General features: G+C 39.6%; 2 protein-coding genes across 3 annotated transcripts in view; both read right to left on the reverse strand.

Moving 5' to 3' along the window:
- Nucleotides 1-25,832, reverse strand: part of BTBD9 (BTB domain containing 9) — a 416,792-nt gene that overhangs the window by 270,047 nt on the left and 120,913 nt on the right. The window lies entirely within an intron of this gene.
- LOC115860742 (signal recognition particle 14 kDa protein-like) lies at nt 10,191-10,809 on the reverse strand. Its single transcript, XM_060308352.1, has one exon. It carries the CDS (start codon nt 10,807-10,809, stop codon nt 10,477-10,479), a length of 333 nt encoding a protein of 110 aa, XP_060164335.1. The 3' UTR covers nt 10,191-10,476.

A 25,832-nucleotide genomic window follows, 5' to 3' on the forward strand; every position in this document is an offset into this window, starting at 1 on the left:
GACCTAGAGTCTGTCATACAGAGTGAAGTAAGTCAGAAAGAGAAAGACAAATACCGTATGCTAACACATATATATGGAATTTAAGAAAAAAAAATGTCATGAAGAACCTAGGGGTAAGACAGGAATAAAGACACAGACCTACTAGAGAATGGACTTGAGGATATGGGGAGGGGGAAGGGTAAGCTGTGACAAAGCGAGAGAGAGGCATGGACATATACACACTACCAAACCTAAGGTAGATAGCTAGTGGGAAGCAGCTGCATAGCACAGGGAGATCAGCTCGGTGCTTTGTGATCGCCTGGAGGGGTGGGATAGGGAGGGTGGGATAGGGAGGGAGATGCAAGAGTGAGGAGATATGGGAACATATGTATATGTATGACTGATTCACTTTGTTTTAAAGCAGAAACTAACACACCATTGTAAAGCAATTATACTCCAATAAAGATGTAAAAAAAAAAAAGAGAAAAAAAAAAAAGCGTGATGAGCAGCCTGCTGCTAATAAAGCATCCTTCACACTCTGCCTTCAGAAGAGATGAGCTTTGGAACACCTCCTGCCTCAGTCCAACAGGCCAAGCAAAATACCAGTGAGTATCAATTACAAAGTGCCACCTCAGAGGCCTTAAAAATCACATTTAATTATATGATCCACTGCTTCTTCTTTAACATGCACTGAACAAAGTAGTAAATTAGAAAGAGCAGTTTTCCAAGATTCATTTGCTACATTAAAATCCTTTGGAAGCTGTTTGTAAAAACTCTTCATCACAGATGATGGCTTTCGGCACTCTGGGGAACCATCTAAGTACAGGATGCTAAATTTCCTACCACAACATCACTATTTTAGAGGCAAAACCAATGGCCTTAGTTTTCTGCAAATGTATTTTAAACAAGTTGTAAGATTTTCCATTTATAAACCTGGCTATCAAATCTCAACATACCCTTGAAAGATAATAAAAACTCAGCTCTGGTGGCTTAAATGGCACTTACATCAGTCTGATTTTGAGACACGATCATCTTTTCAACTGGTCAACAAGTATCAACTTTGGACTCAGCAGATGATACCCAGTGGCTATGCTGCTATCAAAGGGAGGAGGATGAATGAAGTCAGTGCACAGGCTGCCTCACCCAGAGAATCAGACCCATCAGAATGTCCAGAACAAAACTAATTCATTTAACTAGGATTTAATCATAATGAACCTACTTTCTCTCCCTTAATTTTACTAGTGAAGGACTGGCTCAGAGCTCAGATTGAATGCTTTCAGGTAAACACTCTACGTGACTTGTAGTAACTAAAAGTTCCTCAAAATGATCCAAAGAAACTCTTCCAAAGTCTTACCTCTTATTCCCCAAATCATCTCCTCCAGCTCAAGGACACTTAACGAAAGAAAACAAAAATGTCATTCCTTGGAATTACGTTTCTCCACTACCAGAAGGAAGATCTAACTTACATTATTTCTGGTCCATTTAATAAATTTTTCTGAAGGTAAAAACATGGTCATTAAAGCAATAATGACTGCCTCTCTTGAGCTGAATATATTTGCAGTTTCAACCCTCTATAAACCACTTAGAAATATGGAGCATAGATAAAATAATAGAGCTTCCCAAAACATTCTGCAAGATTCCACTTTATCTTTGTAGAAAACATAAGTAATGGTTGGAGACTTTTCACTAAGTTCCTGGTCAGATGTGGTTTTCATGTGTGTGCTTCTAAGTTGCACTGTCCTGGTTCAGCCTTCGGTTACATTTCATGAAACTAGCATAGTTCGATCCTATGAGAACCCTGTCCTGTGTCTTCAGTTCGATAGATTTTGTTTAATTTAAAGCCTTTTGTTGTAAAAAGGTGGGGTTCATCTGCAGCCATCAGCACCGTGTGGACTCCAAAACAAGCTGCCAACCCTTCCTTTCTTGGCCCTTCTCCCCCATTCCCCTGTATTTTTGTGCATACTCAATTGTATATCACCAGGTAAAACTGTTCAGATTGTTTAAATTTATGATCTTAATAAAAAGTTGATTATATAGCATGGTGGTGCCTTGTAAAAAACAAAACAAAACGTAGGTAATGTACGTAGATTTTCTGCAAAGCGCTCTGAAAATTCCATAAATCCCATCCTTCAGGGATTTCACTTTTCTGTAGTCTTTCCACCATACTTGAGTTCCAATCCCCTCTAAACATATGCTGCAATACCAGCATTTCCATAGACAAAGCACTGCACACTAATAAAACACAACACTGTTTACATACAGTGCAAATACATAACATATTTTTAGCATAGGTTATGAGCAACATTTTTAGATGGATGGAGTCTGCAGTGATATTAGTAAAATACTTCTACTGTAAATTAGTGGCCTAAATAGAAATTTATGTTCCATAAAACCCAGCATGAAATGATAAGTTAGAAATATTTAAATAACATTTTACAAAGCGTTAGCAGCAAGTACAACTGTGTCAGGCTGAGTCAGTTACTGAAAAGGAGAGCTGGGCACTGTCACAGAAAAGTGCCCAAGCAGCAAGACAGCACCTTGGTCTTTTAAATAACTTTTTAAAAAATTATGTATGACCTCAAGATTGTACCTGACTAATATCTCAAGGGTAGTCTCAATCTTGAAAACAAAAAATTAACCATCCAGCCCAGGGATAAATTTTACAACTTCTACAGACACAAGGTCAAAAGGCACCAAAATGAGATGGGGTTTGGTTCATATTTTCATTCTATTTTCTAAAAATATACTAGATTTATAATGTGAACAAATGAGATTACATCTAGGTTTGGATTTCTAAGATCTATAATCCTGCTCAAGTCATAATCAAGCCCATTCTTGCATTACTCACATTTCACAGGGCAAAGAATATTTCTATTATTTCTTGAGAAAAAGCAGCTTCCAGCTTAAATTTATCTTGCAATTCTGCAAAATACCGAGCCTTTAAACACTATATTCAAAATCTAACATTATGAGCCTGATACTATGGTTGGATCTCAGTGAGCTTGTGAAAACACTATAGAAGCTCCCCAAATTTGTAATTTAGATTTTTTTCCAAAATAACTGAAGTGGGAGTTGATGGTAGTGGCTGGGGTAGGGAACAAGGAATAAAGTTCCAACTTTTTTTCTCCTCCCAAAAGAACAGGTAAGTGTCAGGGCTTCAGTAATGGGGATGGCAGAATGTCATGTCTTCAAGTAAGACTAAAATGATAGCTTTACACTTTTTGTTTTTTCATCTGCAATTCAGAAGGATAAAGGCAATATTCTAAAAAAAAGAAAGGCCTCAATTAAAAAAAAAGAGTTATCTGATTCATGAATAATATCTCAAAATAAAAAATAAAGAGTAGGTTTGGAGCAAGGCTTTATTAAGACAAGAGATTGGTGTTGGCATGCTGGATTTTTCCAATGGATTACTTCACTTATCCCACTTTCATCCTTAAATTCCACAAGCCTAAAATTGGATTCATCATTTCTCTCCAAATTTGACTTAGCCTAACCATTTCTGTCAATGACATCTTTATCCTACCTACTATATAAATTAAAGTCTTCATTCATTACTTCTGATTCTTCCTCTTCTCTTACCCTCAGAGCTAATATGGAAGCTTAGTAAGATTATAAGTTCTAAGAAGCCTGGGGCTATGTGTGTCTTACTCACTTTTCATTTATTCTTTCACCTCTACCACATGACCAGGACAGTGACAGGTAGTGGGGGAAAGTGAGCAAGACAGTCATGGCCCCTAGCCCTATGGAGCTTACAGTCTAGTGAAGAAGTCATACATTAAATAAATACACAAATAAAGGTCTCATTACAAACTGTGACAAGTGCTTTAAAGAAAAAGACCTGGGTTCTATAGATGACTTAGTTAAGATAAGGGGTAGTGGTTGTCAGAAAGGATTCTCTCAGTCAGTGAAAACTGAGCTGAGACTAAAGGGTAAGTCTAAGGTAGCCAGGGGAAGACTGAGGGGAAGAGCACACTGGGAAGAAAGGCAACATGTGGGAAAACCATTGGGTAGGAAAGAGGTCAGCACATTTTAGAAAATGCAAAACACACACCAGTAAGGCTGGAGATAATAAATGGGCAGTACAGTTGCCATATTAAGATGCTGGATTTTATCCTGTGTATAATGGGAACCCTCCAGGGTTATGCACATGATCTGATCTATGGTCTTGCAAAGAACCCTGTAGCTTCTGGGTGGGAAAATAAAGTGGAACAAGAGTGTAAATGGGGAAACTAGTTAGGAGACCACTGCAGTATAGTACCAGAGAGAGCTGACAGTGACTTAAACTAATCCAAGCCATCCTCATTCCGAGGGTCTGGCAAAGCTCCCGGTTCATATAAATGAATGAATGAATCAATAGATATCAGCATTGTTTCTTACAGTCTTCTTTCATGATACTCCTACCTGTCCCAGGGTAGAGGCATCCTCCAGTCTTTTTCTAAGATACAATTACATTTTTCTAGAGTAAAATTTTTAGTCAACATCATGATAAAAAAAATTTAGGTGGTATCTAATGTCTATAATTTAAAGTTCAAACTCCTCAACTGCCACATAAAATTCTATGAAAGTTGAAATATAATTCTTTGAAATCGCAAATAATCAGGTAATTTATATATAAGATTAAGCAAAAATTTATATGAATGTTCATCACAGTAGTATTTACAATATCAAAGTAAAAACAATCTACATGTGCTTCAAATTATGGAACACCTGTATAATGAAATAACATACAGCCCTGAAAAATGTTTTCAAGGAATATTTAATAATGTGGGGAAACACAATACAACATTAAATGAAAACAGGATGTAAAACATATATAATTTGACCTGAAGTTTATTTTTAAAAAGAATACACATGACTAAAAAGAAATAGATCAAAGTAGTGATCTATGGATTGGGAGGTTATAGGTGATTTTTACTTTCTTAATATGTTTTTCTGGTTTCCAAACTTTCTACAATAATAATACTTTTATTCTCAGAAAAATCTCCTAGTAATGGCTACACCTAAAAGAAAGAAACTTCAGCCTAGCTCCCTATTGCCCTCCCAATCCTTGCGCACAAGTCTGTGATTCTGTTTCCCACAGACCTGCCTCTACCACTGCCTGCACATGGCACACTTCTGCTCTGCAGCTGAGTCTGTGAGGGCCTCCCTTAGTACCTCCATTCCTGCTCTCAACATTTACTACACAAAGCACTCATCTGACATAACATTTGCTGCCTTGACTCATCAATTTCTTTTCTGTGCCCTTAGCTCTCACTTATCTGTCAAATTGACTATGATTTCACTTCTTTTTCCTGCCCCCAGCACCAAGCGCAGCATCTTCTAAGGAGGCATTTAATATTTGCTGGTTGCTCAGAATGAAGTTATTCTATATAGGGGCCACTATTTGGCTCTCAGAAGACTAGCATGGCCATGATCTCCTGGGTCCCTGCTGCTTCTTGGCCAAAAGCTGCTGCCATTACTTCCCCCTTTGAATCACAGATGGTTAGGGCAGGGAAGAGACCTGAGATAGGATCTAGCTCAATCACTGAAATTAGTAAAAGAGAAAACTGAGTTCTAAAAGTACAGAGAGACTCTCTGCAGGTCCCTAAGAGAGGCAGTGGCAGTGGCAGAGCCAGGCCTGGAAATGCAATTGCTCACATTCAGTGGTCATTTCCCCAGACCATTCTATGGCAGTGACCTCCAAGAGCCCTTCTCTCTAACTCTTCAAAGAATGTAAACTGGCAAACAAGTTTGGAAATGTCCATTTGATTTCCTGAATGTTCATTTGACAGGCTGGAGAAAATGCATTTGGGATTGCCATCGTGTTTTTCACTCTGTTTAATATAACTGTTGAATATCAAAGGTTCACTGAAAGTAAATGAAAGTAGCTTTTAAGCTTAGCCATTAGGCACTTTAGAATTGTTTTCAAGGCAGCACAGCATAAAGGCCAGAATAAACTGATCATGAATTCTTCCCAGGGATATAAAATTAAAAGCATAATTCAGTGTACATCTTTCCTCCTACGATGAACGAATGCAGACCTGAATGAAGCCAGGGTGTGTGGTATGTGCTTATGAACCAGCATGGAAAGGATGCTTTTCACCACTCCAGGAAGAAATATGAAAGTCACTGATGAATAATTATTCTGATAAAGCACTAAGATCCTGTAAGGTTAGGCTGTGATTTAAGTTGACAGCTTTGGTTATAAACACTGGTTCTAAAAAATACCAATTAATGATTCATTTGACTCCTGCTCTGCTCTGATACTGTCCAAATTCTGGCATTTCATGTCATGCCATTGTCTTTTACCACATAAACTTGTTTTATCAAGACAAAGAGAGTAAAAAACACTTTCAAGTGAAAATAATAAAAAGGATCTACTTTACTGTTGCAAACTCTGACAATTTCCTCTTTGCATTAAAAAAGATAATAAGTGTCAAACCAGTTATTACAGCACATGACAGCTTCAGAATAGAGACAGCATATCCAGCTCTACATTATTCAATATGGACACATGGGAAAAGAGCAAACAGTTTTTCTAACAGATTTCTCTGCCTCAATGCCAATATGGCAAATAATCATAAGAAAATGTTATTACTCTACCTAATTTTCCCTTGGAGCTTTTAAATGGAAACTTTGGTTAACTGATTTTTAAAATATGCACAGGGAGGGGTGGGCAGCAACACTGCTATGACGGGTCCTGCCAACGACATCCAGGCTTAGGTGAAATGACCCCTGGGATGGGAGGGTTCTGAAGACGCGTAATAAGGGCTGAGGACTGGGGATAATGGCAAAGACAGATGTCTTTCCTAAAATGGAAGAGCTCCTGAGATGGCATGAACTGCACTGAGGCAGAAGTTGGAGGAAGGAAAAGAGAAATATTAATGCGTGCTTTCTTTCTCTAATCACTGGGGATGACAGTCAAAATCAGAGGAGAATACAGCAATTTGGAAGTAAAAGGAACAGAAGCAAAACAAAGTCACTGCAAGGTCTCTTGATTAGAGACTGAGATTCATTTCAACTAGCCTATCTTACCTCAGCTGCCATAACAAAATACCACAGAGTGGGTGGCTTAAACAAAATATTTACTTCTCACAGTTCTGGGAGCTGGGAAGTCCAAGATCAAAGCACTAGCCAATTTGGTTCCTGTTGAGAGCCCTCTTCCTGCCTTGCAGAGGGCAGCCTTCTCACTGTGTCCTCAAGTTTCAGGGTGAGGAGTGGAGGGTGCTGATCTCTCTTCTTTTTCTTATAAGGACACTAATTCCACCCTCATGACCTCATCTAAACCTAATTACCTCCAAAGGTCCCACTTCCAAATACCATCACATTGAGGGGTATGGCTTCAACATACGAATTTTAGGAAGACACAAACATTCAGTCCATAACATAACCTTTACCTAGTACCTACTGTGTGCTAGATGTAAGTTCTGAATAAAATTGAATAGTCATGCCAGGGGCAGAATCATGCTTACAATAAGATGCTCAGAAGCAAGACTGTATTTTCCTTTACACCTAAAAAAGCTTGTTTAGCAAACAAAGTTATTTTTACCTGAAATGGCTTTAAATCCTATGCTTTGTATTTATGTCCATACTTTTTAGGTAAGACCTACTTTAACTGTTGCCAATTCTCACATTTTACTGATCTACTAAGCAGTATCCAGATTTGCCAATTTTATTTTCTGTCACCCTAATGTTATCATAACTTAATGCTATCAGGGAACACGAAAGAATCGATGCTGATTATAGTTAAGAAAGTGAGGACGCAAGCAATACTAACTGGGGATATTAGGTTTTTTGTAAAGCCTCGACAGGAGGTCCTCTTATCCCAGAGTCATTTAAGAATCATTAACTTGGGGCTTCCCTGGTGGCGCAGTGTTAAGAATCTGCCTACCAATGCAGGGGACACGGGTTCGAGCCCTGGTCCGGGAAGATCCCACATGCCGCAGAGCAACTAAGCCCATGAGCCACAACTACTAAGCCTGCGCTCTAGAGCTCATGAGCCACAACTACTGAAGCCCGTGCACCTAGAGCCTGTGCTCTGCAACAAGAGAAGCCACCACAATGAGAAGCCCACACACCACAACGAAGAGTAGATCCTGCTCACCGTAACTAGAGAAAGCCCGCGTGCAGCAACGAAGACCCAACACAGCCAAAAATAAATAAATAAATTTATTAAAAAATAAAAAATCATCAACTTGACTCAAACCCAGCAAAAATGCTACAAATACATGGAGTAAAGATGTCAGTAATTTTCTGGCAAGGAAGCATGGTTTAGTGGAAAGAGAATCCACTCAAGGTCTTTGGAGTCAAACTGACATGGTTTTGAAATCTAGTCCCACAATTTTTTTTTTTTTTTAACAGTGTGACCTCTCTGAGTTTCAATTTCTTCATCTGTAAAAATGAGAATATCCCTGCTGCACAGGAATGCTGTGTGGGATTAAATGAGAGGGAAGTATGTGCAAGTGCTTAAGAGGAAGTAACCATGTGGTCAATATGTTGTTTCCTCTCTGTTCCCACGAATGCCTTCTACTAGGTAGGGGTCAGAAGTTCAAAAAGTTTACTACCCGTCTCTGCTTGTATGTGTGTATATGTGTGAGATAGGGGAGGGGCCGTGTGCAGAGGAAGGTTATAGATTTGTGAGTACTGTGCTTTCATGAGCCTGACCATCTTTAAAATATTTTGTGTTTATTGATTTGAAAATCATATTAATTTACCCACATATTTCATCTGACACCTCCATTTTCTGGTCTTTTAGGCATCTCTGGGCATGTGGATGCTTGATAAATAGACTTATTAGCATGATTTGACTATCTCTATCCTGTCTCCCATTTTTTTAACAGAATTACACAGCTGGCAGTGAGGATGGCGCCCAATCTCATCATTCATTTACAACCCTTTCTGCATGACTGAATCTGACTCTGCTTATTCCCATTCTCTGCTTCGAGGACCATCTCTGGTGTCTCTTCACTGAGAGGCAATGTGTACAAGCAGACAAAGCAGAAGAATAAAGGAGGGAAGAAATGTGGGCCCTGAGCTTCTGGATGGGCTCTGACCTATTTCACTCACCTTCAAACTCTGTGTGAATCTATTTCAGCTTCAGCCACTGTAGGGAAAGGCTGAGGAATCTTGATTTCCTTGAAGAAGGGAATGAACAATCGACACACTAAAAATCAGAGGAGACTTTGGAAATTACAAGAGAGGCTGCTACTGTTAATGACTAAGTTGCCTTGGTATGTCTTGTGTGCTAAAATTCCATTTCATTTTCATCACACATAGAACCAGAATTATCACTGCAGGAAGCGCTACAAGTTGTGTTCCCTTTGTTCTATCAGAACATCCCAAATAGTATCACATGCTACCTGAAGATGTGCCCCTGAAATAGACCAACAATGCTTCAATTATCTTGGCTGCAGGCAAAGACAAAATAAGAGTCTCAGGAGTTCTCAAAAAGTTCAAAAAGTTCTCTCTAAACTGTGTTGTTTTCAGATGGAAACTACAAGAACATGACCAAAACTATAATAGTAGAGATTTCCCTGGGCTTTGTTCTGGCTATAAGATAGTTTCCAAATATACGATGAAAGGTAATTAGAAGCCGGCAGGGGCCCAATGTGGAACACATCAACATGATCATAGTTCAGACACACAACCCATTCAGTCCCCACCCCACTCCACCCCCAGCTTCTCACACAAGCAGGGTTACCCAAACTCTGGTTAACTTAGTATCAACCTTCCTATTTAAGTTTATCTGATAATTCACAGTGTAATGGGAAAAAATGGAAAGACAGAAAGAAGAAAACATAAAACAAATATTGTCCTTCATGTTGGTAAAAACATAAATTGGTTACATGACAAATGTGAGGCAGTGATTATGCTGACAGTCCAATGGCAAAGTTATTAAAATCTTTTTTTTTTTCCAACTTGGAATCTTTATTCTTGATGATTTTGTAATAGGCTTGTCCTTAGTTTGATTAAGCAAACTCTCATTTGGCTATGAGAACTCATTCAAATTTGCTAAAGGAACTATGATGGTAAAATTATACAGCAAGTTGGGAAAAATACCATGAAATAACACAACTTTTTATAAAATTGTCAGGTTTCAATTCCAGTAACCCATAAGACAGGGCCTAAAGCCTATTCATAATCACATCATTCCAGAATGAGGAGCTATTGCCAGAAACTTTTTATGGGGTGGGAAAAGGAATAAAGGATGGTCAGTGCTGACAAATACAGGTTTAATGATACAGTGCTCTTCACAGATGGCTACAGAGACTGTAAACTATTACCCAGAAACATACAACCACACAACACAGACCACTTAGCCAGATCTAAAATAAACTGGCTTCTTGTAACTACCCTGTAAACACTACAGCCCTTCTTCCATCCAAAATTGACCCTAATCTCACATGAAAACAGTTATTGTAGGGGAATCAGAAACCCAGCTTTGTGGCCAAAAGTAAAAACCAAAGGAAAAATAGCAATTCAGTGGTTAGCTGGTGAAAGCGGGAGATCTGGTGCCCTTCACTGCGCTGCTTTGCTCTTCTTACTCTGGCTCTTTTTGTCCCTCTTCTCCAGCCCATCCATGTTAGCTCTCAATAGGCTTGAATAAGCCATCTGAAACTCATTCACTTCTTTGGAGCTCACCACAGTGCTGATCTTCTTTTTCCCATCGGTAGCTCTTAACAGACACTTGTTGTCTGAGGGCTCAAAGCCCTCCACAGAACCCTCCCTTGGAATGGGTTTAGTTTGACCACCATACTTCTTCAGGGTGATGAACACGCTGCCCGACAACTGGCACTTCTGGAAGAGGCTGGTCAGCTCTGTCAGGAACTGCTCACTCTTCAGCAGCACCATCCTGGTGCTGCTGGCTCCTCTCTGTCAGCACCTATTAAAATCTTTAGAGAAAAAAATCTCATTTCTTCAAAATTTTCCACGATTTTAAAAGCCAAGTCGAGAGCTGAATCACTGCTGTAAAAGGAAACACCCTTTCTGAACCACATCTGTGTGATGGGGCCACTGATGCTGCCATTATTGCTCGATCAACACACCCTGGAACAAGAATTTTCATTTCTGAATCCAAGCCTGTTCAAAATCCTCCTGGGGAAATAAACTAACACCTGGGCATCTTCTGCAGTATAAAAATTCTCTTCTCTTACGGCAGTAGCCTTATGTTTAGACTCAAAAATGCCTTTTCCCTTGCATCAGCTTCTCTCAGGTGAAAGGAAATAAAGACAGAAAGCAAGGGCCCCTTCAGTAAAATCCCACTGAGAAGGGACAGGCAAAATAGGAAGATTTAATTCTAACATGAGGGGACCCTATGATGATGTGAGAGGGAAAGGAGAGAGAAGAGGAATGGCACCTAATCTGGAAGATTCAAGTACATTCACAGATACTTTCCCAAGATGTGCAAGCATCTAGCCTTCTTTAAGGAGACAACCGTGGCATCATATAACTCAAATTAATTCCTTTCTGAATGAAAGCTGAGTAACAAAAACAGAACTTGGCAAGATGGCACAGCACAGTGAGGGCAGAATTGTATTCCCAGTTGATACTTGGTGAGATGTTAGGTTGTCATCTCAATATAAAATAAAATGAGGCCGCACAACGGAAAGTGTTTTGAAAAGTAAAAATCCAAGGGAAAGATGAAAGCAGCATTTTAATGAATCTGGAGAAAACGAACTCGGTGGGGTGGGCAGCTCTGACTGTGACCTTTCTCCAGTTGACATCCTGGGAAGAGAAGACACATGATGGAGAGAGAGGCCAGTGCCTGCCTCCTTCCCCCACAACGGGAATGGCAGTACCATTTGCCAGCACCTGGAAGCTGAGAGAGAGCCTGATGTGGATTCTGTCCGTCCATTAAAGGCAAGAAGAGTGAAAAGTGGGAGAGAAAGCTCCTAATACCGACAGTGGTGACCTGGGGTCATGCAGTAAGGAGTTATAAAGGCATAAAAGGCTGCTTTATTCAGATGGTTCCTTTCAGGGGAACTCATTTCATGATACTTAATGCAGGCAGTTAGAAGAACGGCTGGGTTGGATATAACTTACAGTATGTCACACAAACCTGGAGCGCCCACAGAACATTAATTTCAGGGCACACATGGAGATTATGCACTTACAACCGGCCTCTTTGCCAGGGGCAGCAGCTTGTAACTCAGAAAGTCATGTTTCATTTAGGATGTGCTGTATAGTGTTGAAGGGGAAAGTTAACTGTTTTGTTTTGTTGTGTCTTTTTCCCCCATCTGAGTAAAAAGCCCTTGGGAAAGAGCTACATATGCTAAACCGAAATTTTCTATAAAGGTGTTCTCACTCATTTCAGCACAAATCTGCTTAGGTCATATCTCTTGCACGTCTACTCTTGTTCTAAACACAAGACTTCCCCTGCTACTGAGATCCCCACAAGCAAGCTCACCATTCTGGGATTTGCTTTATCTCATATAGGTTTGGGTATCACTTTCTCCTGAACCTAGAACTATGTTTTCCACCACAGCATGCCAGACACTAACTCATCCCTACTCAAAGGGGCTTTTAGAACACCACTTTCTTGATGTGCTACATATATACAATGGAATACTACTCAGCCATAAAAAAGAATGAAATAATGCCATTTGCAGCAACACGGATGGACCCAGAGATTATCATACTGAGTGAAGTAAGTCAGAAAGAGAAAGACAAATACCATATGATATCACTTATATGTGGAATCTAAAATATGACACAAATGAACTTAGGTATGAAACAGACTCACATAGAGAGTGAATTGCCAAGGGGGAGGAGGGACTGGGGAGGGACAGGGTGGGAGTTTGGGTTTAGCAGATGCAAACTATTATATATAGGATGGATAAACAACAAGGTCCTACTGTATAGCACAGGGAACTATATTCAATATTCTATGATAAACCATAATGGAAAAGAATATGAAAGAGAATGTATATATATATGTATGTATGTGTGTGTATGTATATATATATACATATAATTGAATCACTTCGCAGTACAGCAGAAATTAACACAACATTGTAAATCACTATACTTGAACAAAATAACTTTTTATAAAAAAAGACATTCTTAAGAGAATTTTCAAAAAAAAAATCCCACCTTCCTCTAAGTGGTAGTGAGGTGGTCCTTTTTTTCACCCTTAGCTACTCCTCAGCTCTGGTAATCAGTAACTATTCAACTTAGGTAAGAGAAACCATATTAATTCTTCTAAGTAATGCAAAACATCTAATTTTACATGCTCTCAAATTACTTTTCTTTCTACTGCATGTTTGTGTAGCTATTACATGAGTCCGTTGTACTGATGCAGCTGTCATCCCTTCAACTCAGTTCTTGCCAAACACTGAGCTGTGTCTGGAGATACAAAGATAACCACTCTTGTTGAAGAGATGCCAGTTTAGTGGGAGAGCAGACATGTAAACAGATCCGTATGTGAGATACATGGCCTGGAGGGGGAGAAAAAAATATATTGCACAAATAAATCAGCACAACAGCACAAAAAGAACTAGAGGGCCATAATATACCACAAAGATCCAGTGAAATGCAAGGACTGTGAACATGAAGGTAATACTTGCATTTTCATCTCAGTCAATCTACATACTCTGCTGCAATGGAAGAAGTAACCTCGTTCCTACCTAAAGACAACTTTCCACTTGAGTCCCAGGGCCAAGCCCCTCTCTCATATCAGGGACACGGTCCTTTAACGATCCACTCTCCTGCATTATCAAATCCTCCCTTCCTGTGGAGTCATTCCAACGTGCATACAAGCATACCTTAATATCATCCTCCCTTGACCTTGAGCCCTCTGGCCTCTTTGCCATTTCTCTGCCTCCCTTCCCGGTGACACTCCTTTCATCTTCTACATTTATTGCCATCCCTATTACCTCACCCTCCATTCCCTTCTCCCACTGCTCCAACGAATTGATTCTCAGCAAGGTCACCAATAAGGTCCACCTTGCCATTAGTGACTTTTCTGTTCTTATCTGTCTTGCATAGCGTCTACTGCCCACTCTCATCTCCCCTCAGCCCATATTGAAAGACTGTCTTCTTTAGGCTTCCATGAAAACCCTCTCCTTGTTTTCTTTCTGCCTCCAGCTCCTTTGCAGTTTTCTCTGTCTGCTTCTCCTTGCCTGCCTCATTCCTGTCCCCCCCATAGCCCATTCTCACAGTAGCTAGAGTGGTCTTTCAAAATTATAAACCAAGTTATTTTATTCCCTGACTTAAACCCTCCAATGGCTTCCCATCATTCTTAGCATAAATTCCATGTCACCGAGGCCCAGTAGTTCCTGGCTCCTGCCTACCTCTCTGCCTCATTGCTAGCCATACCTTCTCCCAACACCCTGCACACTATCCACCACCAGATTTCAGACTTACACTGCCTTTTTTCAGTTCCTCAAACACCCAAAGATAGTTCCCACTTCACAGCCTTTACCACTGCTGTTCATTAGCCTAGAGCACTCTTCTCTTAGCTCTCTGCATGGCCAACTGTGATAAGTCAAGTCTCAGCTCAACTGACTTGCTCACGGAGGACTTCCCTGATCTTCCTGCCCAAGTGTCCGTTCCCCAAACTCAGTCACCTGCTAGCTCATCACCCCTTTCCAATTCCTTCAAACACTACACTAAAAAGTGTCATGTTTATTTTTCACATCTCATTTGTCTACCTCTCCTGTGAGAGCCTAAGCTCAACAAGGGCAGGGACTTGGTCTTGTTCAAGCTGTATGTCTAGCTCCAGGCACAGTGTTTAGTACATGGTAGGTACTCTGTAAATATTTACTGAATGGAGGAATGAAATGATGATGAAGTCCTTGGTTAGGATATTGTGTCCAGCTCTTTGCTCTTCAACTACAGAAAAGCACAGGAAGGGGAAAGTTGAAACATAATAACAACTAGCATACAGGGAAATCAGACTTATGAAAAAGGTTAACAGAACTAGAATTAATGAGAAAATATTCTACTTTCACTCTTCAGGGGGTCATTACTAGTTTTTTTTAATGTCTAATGAAGATTAAATAAAAAGAAATGGACTACAGGTTCAGCAGACTGGGTTTAAGTTCTAGAATAGATGAGATGTGGGTTAGTTATGGAAACACTTCCTGAAACTGACTACTATTTAGGATTATAGGAACTGCCCTGGTGGCGCAGTGGTTAAGACTCCACGCTCCCAATGCAGGGTTCCCAGGATTTGATCCCTGGTCGGGGAACTAGATCCCACATGCATGCCGCAACTAAGGAGCCTGCCTGACGCAACTAAGACCCAGCACAACCAAGTAAATAAAAATAAAATATTTTTAAAAAGGTAATTAGCTCCAGAAGAACACTGAAGAGTCTTTTAAAACTAAAAGGGATAATAATAATCCTGTATCAACTGAGTGCCTCCTGTGTGCCAAGAGCATTGCCCAGACTGTGTTGTAAGTCTGCTCTCCTTTGACACTTGTAGCTGCCCTGTGAGGAGACACAAGCTACTACTGTCCTCCCTTTAGAGATGAGACGACCAAGGCTTAGCAAAGCTAACTAACTTGAAAAGGCCACATAGTTGATAAATGACCAAGGTGGGACCAAACCCAGATCTGTTTGACTATAAAATCTGTGCTCCTGACCACTATGTTTAAAAGGGAGAGTTTAAAGCACTGGACATAGCCCTGCTAAAAACATGAGGATCAGTTTTCTTAAAATCTTCACCCAAGTCTAGGATTTTAAGGTATTTTCGGGAATAATATAAAGAACATGCTATAAAGAACAACTTAAAACAGCGCTATAATGCAGATTCCATCTTAGAGCTTTTGGTTACACAGACGTTTGATGAACTGGACAAAATAATGTGCTTTTGGTTAGCCATTATATAAATTCTCTTGTGTCATCTTGAAGGATTACTTTATTTATAGTCTAAAGAGCTGTCTTAGAAATATGAGAAAAGAAAAACAAGTTTACAAGTATCACTGGGTATGACAAAATAATTCCTTGTTCCTCTAAAGTTATGAACAGAGGTCAGCAGATTATGGCCTGCTTACGGCCTGCAAGCTAAGAATGAATTTCACATCTTTTAAAAGAGTTGTTTAAAGGAAAAAAAGGAGGAGAACATGTCACAGAGACTGTGTGGCCCATAAAGCCTAAAACAGTTACTTTTTGGTCCTTTAGCAAAATGTTTGCTGACCCTTGTTCTAGAGCCTAAAAATGTATGCACAAGTATGGAATAGGTGTAATAGAGAATAATATACCTGCTAAGAAAAATCAACTCCCTGAAGGTTTTAGAAAGTATCTTTGGAGGGTTTGTTTGTTCGTTTCTTTTACCAAAGACAACAAAACTTCCCAGACTCAGATCATAAAGTGGGTCTGCCCTCTCAACCTAGATCAGTTAGATGATATAAGGGGGCCTACGAAGGAAAGGAGAGTACTGAAGAGCTTGGGGAAAAATGAGAATGATCCAATTTCAGAGCTGAACAGGGCCTTATAGATACTAGGAGCCAACACCTTCATTCTGTAAAAGAAGAAGCCCCCCGGGGCGGGGGTGGGGCAGTGGCTTCTTCAGGCCACGAGGACATGCACACACAGCACAGTGATTCGTTCCGGCCCCCGAGGCTGGGGCTATGTTCTCTGTGCCATGTGGCCTTTACTTTACTATAGAGACATGCTTTTGCAAATCGAGGAGCAGGAGACAGCTTTTTAAAAGGTCAGACAAGAACCAGCAGATCTGCAAAGAACATGTGATCTGAAGGTGAAGTCCCAATCCCTCTTATAAAAACTGTTTAATTTCTTTTTTTCTAATTTTAAAAATAGTACACGTTGATTATAGAACATAAAAAAAATTTAAAGAAAAGAATAATCATTCATAATCGTATTTGATGATAAACACTTTTAACATTTGGTGTATTTCCTTAGAGCTTTTTTAAAAATCCATATACACATACATCATTTTAAAAATTAGAATATTGTTATTTTAGTAACTTTCTTTCCACTTAACTAGGTACAAGTCAACTTGTGAGCATTTTTGTGTCATATAAAATTCTCCTAAAACAGTTTTAATGGTTGTACAATTCCATAGTATGTATGTATCATTCTTGCTGTAACTAATTAATCCTTCCAGAACCAACATGTATGAGAGAATATTTTATGTCACCCTCATCAACACGACCATGAACATAATTCAAAATATTTTCCCATTTAATAAGCACAAATGATTTCTCTTTGCTTCACAATGAGGTTGATCTTTTTTTTTCACATGGCCGTTTAGTTATTTGCCTTCTTTTGTGAATCATCTATTCTTTTTTTTTTTTTGCGATATGCAGGCCTCTCACCGTTGTGGCCTCTCCCGTTGCGGAGCACAGGCTCCGGACACGCAGGCTCAGCGGCCATGGCTCACGGGCCCAGCCGCTCCGCGGCATGTGGGATCCTCCCGGACCGGGTCACGAACCCGTGTCCCCTGCATCGGCAGGCGGACTCTCAACCACTGCGCCACCAAGGAAGCCCCCATGAATCATCTATTCTTAATGTCATATGTCCTATCCCCACTTTTCTTCTGGGGTGCTCGTCTGTTTCTTTTAAGAATCAAATAGCAAAGATTCTAACCTTTTTTCCTGATACAAATTTTGTAATTTTTCCACTTTGCCATTTACCTTTTAATTTTGTCTTTTTAATTTTGTTGTTTCTAGATTCAGAAATGTAGCATTTCTATCTAGTCTGACCCCCTGCTTTTTGTTCTTTGTGATTTGGTAAGATCAGTAATAGCACAAAGCTGGTGTGGGACCATACAAGGGATCATCTACTGGAGCTGGCTGGTGCTCTATTAAAGTCTCTAAAAAGCAGCCAGTGTAAGTCTTCCAAACCCGCACAGCCTGCAAGTTCTGCCCAATGGTGGCCAAATGGAAGGAACGTGTAGTGTAAATGCTACAGGATGGACCAGGATGCTAGTCCTCAGTTTGCTCCACACTTGCTACGCGTCCTCAAACAAAACCCAGTCTCCCTGAGCGCCATATATACCTCACCTAAAAATGAGAGGCGTGGACACTACAGTCTCAAAAGACACGGCCAGTTCTAAGGCTCATGCTCATTTGACACGTGACAGGAGGGAGCTCAGCATTAGATGCTGAGGGCTAGTTAGCATTCACACCCCAGAGAGACCTGTCCATGAGGAGAGGAAAAAGGTGAGAGACGGTAAAAAGGAACATCTGACATGGGAGGGCTGTAGTCCTTTTGGCATGTCGTGTCAGTTACAGAAATTCTTTCAAGAAGTCAGCATGGCCCACAGGGTCAAAGGCAGAGGGACCCAAAGCTGAAAAGGGTTCAACACTAGTGCACAGATCTTTCCCAGAGGAGGCACCAGGTAACCTCGCTGTGGTTTCCTCTGAGTTAGCTGGGAACTGTAAATGTTGGATATAGGCATAAATGCCAGAAGACAAAACCCAAAAAGGGACCGGGATGAGAAAAAGTGGTGGTGAAAGTTCTGAGACGAAAGAGAGAAGGTGTCACAAGGGTCGTGCTGAGAGAGCTCTTTGAGGGCAGGCATGGATTGGATCAGAGACGAGAAGGGACAAGAGGCAGTGAAACTCAAGCAACGAGAAGAAATGGTCTCAAGAAGAGGTGGGCAGGGTTGTAGTGGAGATCAAAGTGTTGCCTCCTGTCCCTGTGAAGTACCTGCAAATGCAATATTGTGAAAAATAATACATGCCCGGAAGTATTATGATACTGGCAGGAAAGGAAGAGCATTGGTTAGATAACAGTAGCAGCGCTGTGGGTGCCACCAGCAAAGTTCTGAGTCCAGGTCACACAAGACACAAGAAATCACATTAATGAGCTAAAGTTCTTACCTTTATTTGGTAACTAACTAACTAGTATTTAATTACATATACTTAACAAATAATTTTTTTTTCTTGCATAATACTAATAACACTGGTTCATTTTCTTCACTTTATTGCTACTTTAGTAGTTATTTATCTTTCTCATCTCAGCACTGATTAAAACATAAAATGTCTTTAGGAAATGTTATGTCCTAATTTATGGTTTAATTTGATCTTAGCAGTCAAACACTGATAACACTGCATCTCTTAAAGAAATCAGCCTATCTATTATCATACCCCAATAAGTACACGAAAAAAAACACTCAATGAGAAGAGAAGAAATTGCAAAGCTAGGAGGCAATATGAAGGAAGAGAAACAAATCCTGAGTCCTCCACCCGGCCCAACAAAGTTTATTAAGAATAATTGAAGAGATGCTTCCCTGTGTTTCAATGATGGAGGATGCCTCATCCACCTATTTACTTTCCTCTTCAAGCTTGTTTATCGTTTTTGATGTAAAGGAAAAGAAAAGAGCCACTTCTCCCTTCTAAAAGCATATAAGGTAAGAACTACACTGTAAATAGATTTTTACCCCCAGGCTTAAAATTCTCATTAAATTAAAACCCCATTATTGTTTACACTGTCCTGAACAAGACTGGAAAAAAGACTAACCAGATCCCATTTTAGAGATGAGAAAACTGATGCACAGAAACAGCCTAAGCAAGACTAGAACACACAGAGAAACAAAGGCCAGCCTTCCAGCACAGGCCTCTCCTGGGGTCTCTGTTCACAGCTTCCCTTCAGGGTTCACAGTGGCCTTCAACTGAGTAAGGGTAGAGGAGCAAAGAGTAGGAAACTGAGCTGGGCCCCAGCTTTACACCATGCTACTGCTGGGATCCTGGGAAAGTAATTTTAATGTTCTGATGGCTCCATTTCCTTCTCTGTAAAATGGGGCTGATATTTACATCCACTCCCTAATACAACGTTTGTAAGGATCAAATGAAAGGAAGCAATCCTTATAAAGTACCGGGTATTCTCGTCACTTAGCAATTTAAGAGAAGAATGATGCAACTAAAATAATAATTCAAAAACTTGCATCACTCTGTCATTCATGAATTTCATAAGCTCAGGTCCTAAAACTGCTATATAGCATATATTTAAGTATAATACTTTGTTTCTATTATTTTGTTTTACCCAACTGAGATAACTATTAGGTGTGTATATACAGGCAAATACACGCATAATGTTTAAAACACATAGAGATATATATTTGTATATACATACATATAATTATGATAAGGAAAATTATGGTTTTGCACAAATATCATATAAATCCTTTTAAAAACTGTTGGTAAACAAATAAACCAGAGCCAATGTGCATTTTGCTCATGAAATTAAATAAGATTGCACTTTGCTCATGAAATTAAATTTAAGCTTTCAATGTAAGATTTTATATACAAAATAAAATAGTGCCACTGCATATAAAGGATTACATGATGATATGAATACTATGAGAAGGAGCAAATTCTGTTTATAGGTTTTTTTTATTTTAAAGCCAAGACAACTTTTTTTCCCAAGACAACAATTCTCATCTAAAATTTAACCTAAAAAGAATGAGGTACTTCTGCATTTTTAACCCTTAAAAAATTGTCCAGGTTACAGACAAAACTTCTAGAATCTAGAATAATAACAAAGCATTCAGTGACCTAACAATTACTTTGAATAAAGGACACATATCAACAATTGCAGTGGGTGAAATTGTTCCTTTCTCCGGCACCCTGGAGGCGCAATGTTTAACGAGAAAGAATTATTTATGCCTACAAACAGAGAACTGTAATGGGCCATTTTAATATAACACATCACAGCAGTACAAGCAAGCTGCCAGAAAGGTGTTACCAGGTTTTGACTTATACTCATCTGATTTCCAAGACCAGACTAAAGCTTTGAAAACAGCAGGGGCTTTTGGTTTTGTTTTTCATTATTACTGAGAGTCAGTGGCAACAATAGCTGTGTTGATGGAGTCTTCAGGCAGGAATACTGAGGTTCCACCATTTCCTGCTGAAAATGAGTTCTCACCAACTGCCAGGACTAGGGATGTCAAGACCTACCTCCATTTTTTTCCTCTTTTAAAGTGCTTACAGTAATTTAGTGATTTTAATCATTATTACATTCATTTTGGAACAACGAAATAATGCTAAGAATCTCCTATCATAATGCATTGAAAAGACAAGTTTTCGGAAGGAAAACGATCTACAGTTCATCAGTTTTGCTACCAACTGTAGCAGTCGAAATACTGAAATCAGATTAACTACAGAAATAGCAGGGAGAGAGCAGAATGGGGAGTGGAGGGGCAGCGAGCAGGGCTGAGGGAGATGAGCACTGAACTGAAATCAGCCTGGGCCAGAGGGAAACCTCTTTACAGGCTGATGATGCAACAAAACAGAGAAATTGGTTTTAGTGTTTTTAACTTCAATTAGTCACATTAATTAATGCTAAAAACAATGTTAACAGTATATTATTTTCATTTAGTTCAATAAAGGATTATACACATTTGAGTAAATTACACAGTATTAAACATTTAAATAACTTGAAATGAAGCCATTACTGTCATTCAAACAAGTTTCTACAGCTAAAGGCTGAATGTTAAGTATGAACTGATCTGGCATTACAAGAATATAAATCCTTTATCTTTTTAGAGAGAAGAACAAACGAAAAGATTTGATGACTTCTGACTTGAATAAGTGGTTTGTAGTGGCACAGCGCCCTCCAGTGGTCAAATGCTCAAAATGCAATTTCTAAAGGCCAAAGTTCAGTAGCCAATCTTCATTTTGAATGGTGATAATATAACCTTAGCTTTTTTTTTTTTTTTTTTTTTTTGCAGTACGCGGGCCTCTCACTGTTGTGGCCTCTCCCGTTGCGGAGCACAAGCTCTGGATGCGCAGGCTCAGTGGCCATGGCTCACGGGCTTAGCCGCTCCGCGGCATGTGGGATCTTCCCAGACCGGGGCACGAACCCGTGTCCCCTGCATCGGCAGGCAGACTCTCAACCACTGCGCCACCAGGGAAGCCCTAACCTTAGCTTTTTAAAAAAAATACAGTGGTTTACCTCAGCACATATTTTCAATACCAGGTGATCTTTGCATTGACAATTTCCCTCACCAAATTTAAAGTTTTTATTTAAATCTAATTTGTTCCTAAGAAATGTTCTGGAGAGTTAAAAAAAAAAAAGAAAAACAAAGCAAAACCTTACTTGGACAGACAAGAGCTGCAATGATGAGTGAATTGTTTTCTGTAAGGCTAGAATAATGGCGGGAATGTCAGCATTAGAGTGGTATTAATTTTTATGTGTTAAAATCTAAGCTCTAGAGGGAGATTATAAACATTATGGAATGCTATTTTGCCTGTTATACGAGTACATATGGCAAGTTCAAAATTACAGAAATGCCTTTTACTCATTTTTTCTATATGTGAACATATCTGTTTTTAAATAACAGTATAAAATATTCATTGTATATACATCACTTTTTTAAATCACTATAACTCCTATTAGAATGGATCCAAAGTTAAGGGCTCCAATATTATTCTGAAGTATGGAAAGATATTTACCCTTTCAGGTTATCAAAAAAACTCCCTTAGACCAATCTATAATACTTCCATTCTTGAAAATATATTGATTTCTCATATGAAAAGGGATTATAATGCTGTTTATAATAACTGAAAATATGAGTTAAATGATTATAATATTCTTGGTTTTCTACTCTATCAACTGCATTGCCCCAGACCCTATAGAAAATATTGGGTTGGCCAAAAAGTTTGTCTGGGTTTTTCTGTAACATCTTATGGAAAAACCCAAATGAACTTTTTGGCCAACCCAATAGTTACTAGTTGGAATAAGGTAGTTATTTTCAAAAAAAATAATAATGATTATCTAATTAAAATTTTTTCTTCTTCTGCTTACCCAAAGAACAGAAAAGTTTGAACATGTTTTTGAAAAGATCATTCCTTTTATTGGAACCAAGAAAGCAACTCTCTCTCTGTAATGTAAGTAGAAATGACTTTGGGTTTTTGATTTTGACTCCACCACCCACAGCAATGCAGGCAAACATCTCTGCGCCTTAGTTTCTTCACCTACAAAATGGAGATAATTGTTCCCACCTCATGGGAACCTCCTGAGGATTCAGAGTAATGATGCAAGTAGAACACTCGGCTCAGTGCCTGTACTCGAGGAGATCCTCAAGGAACACCCGTCCTACCACTGAAAGAATGCAGAAGACCTATTCTCCCTAGGTCTTCTCCCTAGATCCAAGAGGACTAGAACCGGGGTTAGGAGCTATGGAGTCATATGGATGAATCAATTAAACCCACTTTGACCGTGCAGGTAGACCTGGAGGTGGTTAGGAAGGAGGAGCAATAACACCGCCACACAGGGATGGTGGCTGAGAGATGTGGATGTGCTCATGAATAAGAATATCTTACTCATTACCCCATCTTAATTACTTTCATCTGTTTCTCTCTTCATCGTTAAGTATTTAAAGCAGTGAGGTGGTGGGAGATGGTATGGGAGTGTAACCAAATCTTTTCTGGGGAAGATGGGCCCATGAGTAGTCTGAACATGCATTTTCAGAATTATAATAAAATAGACTATATTTGCAAAGTAGGCTTTCTTGCCCTTTGTGACCATGAAAACAAGGCAGTTGAACAAGCTTGATGTGAAAGTGACCTATGCTGTGCTCTGTCACTAGCAAGAACACGAAAAACACTTGTGGCAAGCAAACAGATCCCACTTTCACACTGATCTCATGTGACTGAAAAAAAAAAAAAAAGAGCGTCCTTCTAAGAGTGCCATTGCCTTGATTCTTTTGTTGCAATTCTTACTTGTTAATGGATATTTTAAATAATATTGAGAAAGGTGTAAGATTTCTGAGTTTATCAAAAACGGCATGAGTTTTTAAATGTTGAGAAACATTTTTTTAAAGATGCAAATCAGCTTCAGGAAAATGAGAGGGTAAAAGGGAGAAAGGGCTCAAGGGACAACTTTTAAAATTCAGGCTTTAGGCTAATGGTCACACCAATTAAGATGCAAATGGATAAGGTTTCTAGCTTTTGCCAGCTTGCCAAGTACCCTGACTACTTACTAGTGGCAACAGCCATTATGTCTTCCCCTTCTGCATCAGTGTCCTAAACAATGCCCTAAAAGCTTACAAGAGTTGAGAGCTGATGCCAGGTCCCAAAGTGGGCAGGGCCTGGCAGCACAGACACACACACACACACACACTCCAAGAATTACCCTGAGTGTTGAAACTTTCAACGAGGGCAGGAAAGGTACCAGTATGTCCCTCCTATCCACGTGGGAAATATCTTTTTCTCAAAAGGGAATTCACAATACAGAGCTAGGACTATCTACCAAGCAAATGACAGATGGGTCTAGATGCATAAGGTAAAGGACAGAATTGGTTTTGGTGACTCTCTGAATATTCATAGAATCTATAAAAGTCCAATCCTTTTAAGATGCAGTCTGTTAGAAATGAATATGCAACTGTACCAAATAAAAACACTGTATTTCTCAAAATGGACACATGGAGGGAACTTTTCCCACCTCCCATTACTGTCGCAATTTCTGGATAAAGTATTATATGAACTTTATGTTGATTTGTGATTTATATACTCTAATGTAGGCCCCCCAATATGGTTTTTTTCCCAAATCGCATTCCCTTATCATTTCACCCATCACAAAAGATGCTACATTCAGTAAGATAATTCCTAAGGATAGTGTTAGAACTGGCTAGCTCTTCAAAATGATCAGAACTACTGGACCCCACACATGGCAGCAGCATGGGGTTCCTTTCTTCAAGTTTCTCAGTTCACTACATGGAAAGAAAGAGGGAGAGAAAAGGAGGGAAGGGGAGAGCAAGGGAGAGGAAAAAAAATAAGGTATTCACTAGTAAAGAACTATTATCAATACAATGACTATTCCTTACAACAAGACCTATTACAATGAAAATCATCATACTAGAGGATCTCCAAACCTTGTTGCTATAAAACTTCAACCAACTAGCTTAGTGACCATTACAGCAAGCAAAGCCTTCGGACCTGGCTATTGTCTCAAGTCCCGAGCAGGACAGAAGGTATTTTTTTAAGTCTTAATTACACAAGCTTGGTTAGAGTCCAAGTGTAAGCAACCAGGCGAGGTGGCAATAGCCAGGTTTACAGAAAGAGGCAGTCACGGAGGATAACGTGTCAGATTTGCTGAAAATAGGTTCAAGGCTGAGGTGTCCCTCAGTTTTAACACTGCTTTTCTGAAATTTTGTTGACGCTACAGAAACACTGACTATAAAGTTACTTTCATATTAATAAAAATCTTCAGTAAGATCAACACTGGAGTGATTCCCAACGGAGTATGAAAGACAGAAATCTGGTCATTTGTATGAATTTGGCTGCCGAAAGCACCTGTCTCTAATATCTAAAACCGAATTCAACCTGTCCCATTTTTTTCCACAATGAAGTTCTTTCAGGACTCATATGAGGTACTAAGGACCAGTCACAACACCAGAACTAGTCTATCGTTCACATTCCACACTCAGGCAGAAGAGAATGCTACACATACTTCTAAACAGCAGATTGTGCTAGATAGGTCTGTGGAACACAGCTGAATTTGTCATTATTTAGAGGTACATATGTATTTCACAATGTGTTCTGTTTTGTTCTGTTATCTAGCACCCCCTGCCCCCCAAAAAAACACAGCAGGAAGCAACCCACAAAGGGGTGGACCGGGTGCACTGGCCAGGAAGGGCCATACATCCCTTCTGCTCACAGCCCACTGGCCTGAGCTGGTGAGAGAGCCAGCATCAGAGGTGGGTAATGTGAGGGGACACATGGAAGAGCTGACGAACACTACTGCTTATGCACACCATCCAATTTTCTGAATCTTTGATTCTAAAAATCAAGAAGCCCCACACCTTTCCTCTTGTAAGCTTCACTCTCCATAATAAGGATTTGTGCCTATCACTTCCTTTGGTAATTTTCTCCCATTAGTAGATGGGCCAGTTCTTCTTTCCATGTTGATTTACTCACAAAATTATATCCAAAATAGATGGGACCCTAGGGATACAAATTCCA

Source organism: Globicephala melas, chromosome 11, assembly GCF_963455315.2.
Source record: "Globicephala melas chromosome 11, mGloMel1.2, whole genome shotgun sequence".
NCBI lineage: Eukaryota > Metazoa > Chordata > Mammalia > Artiodactyla > Delphinidae > Globicephala > Globicephala melas.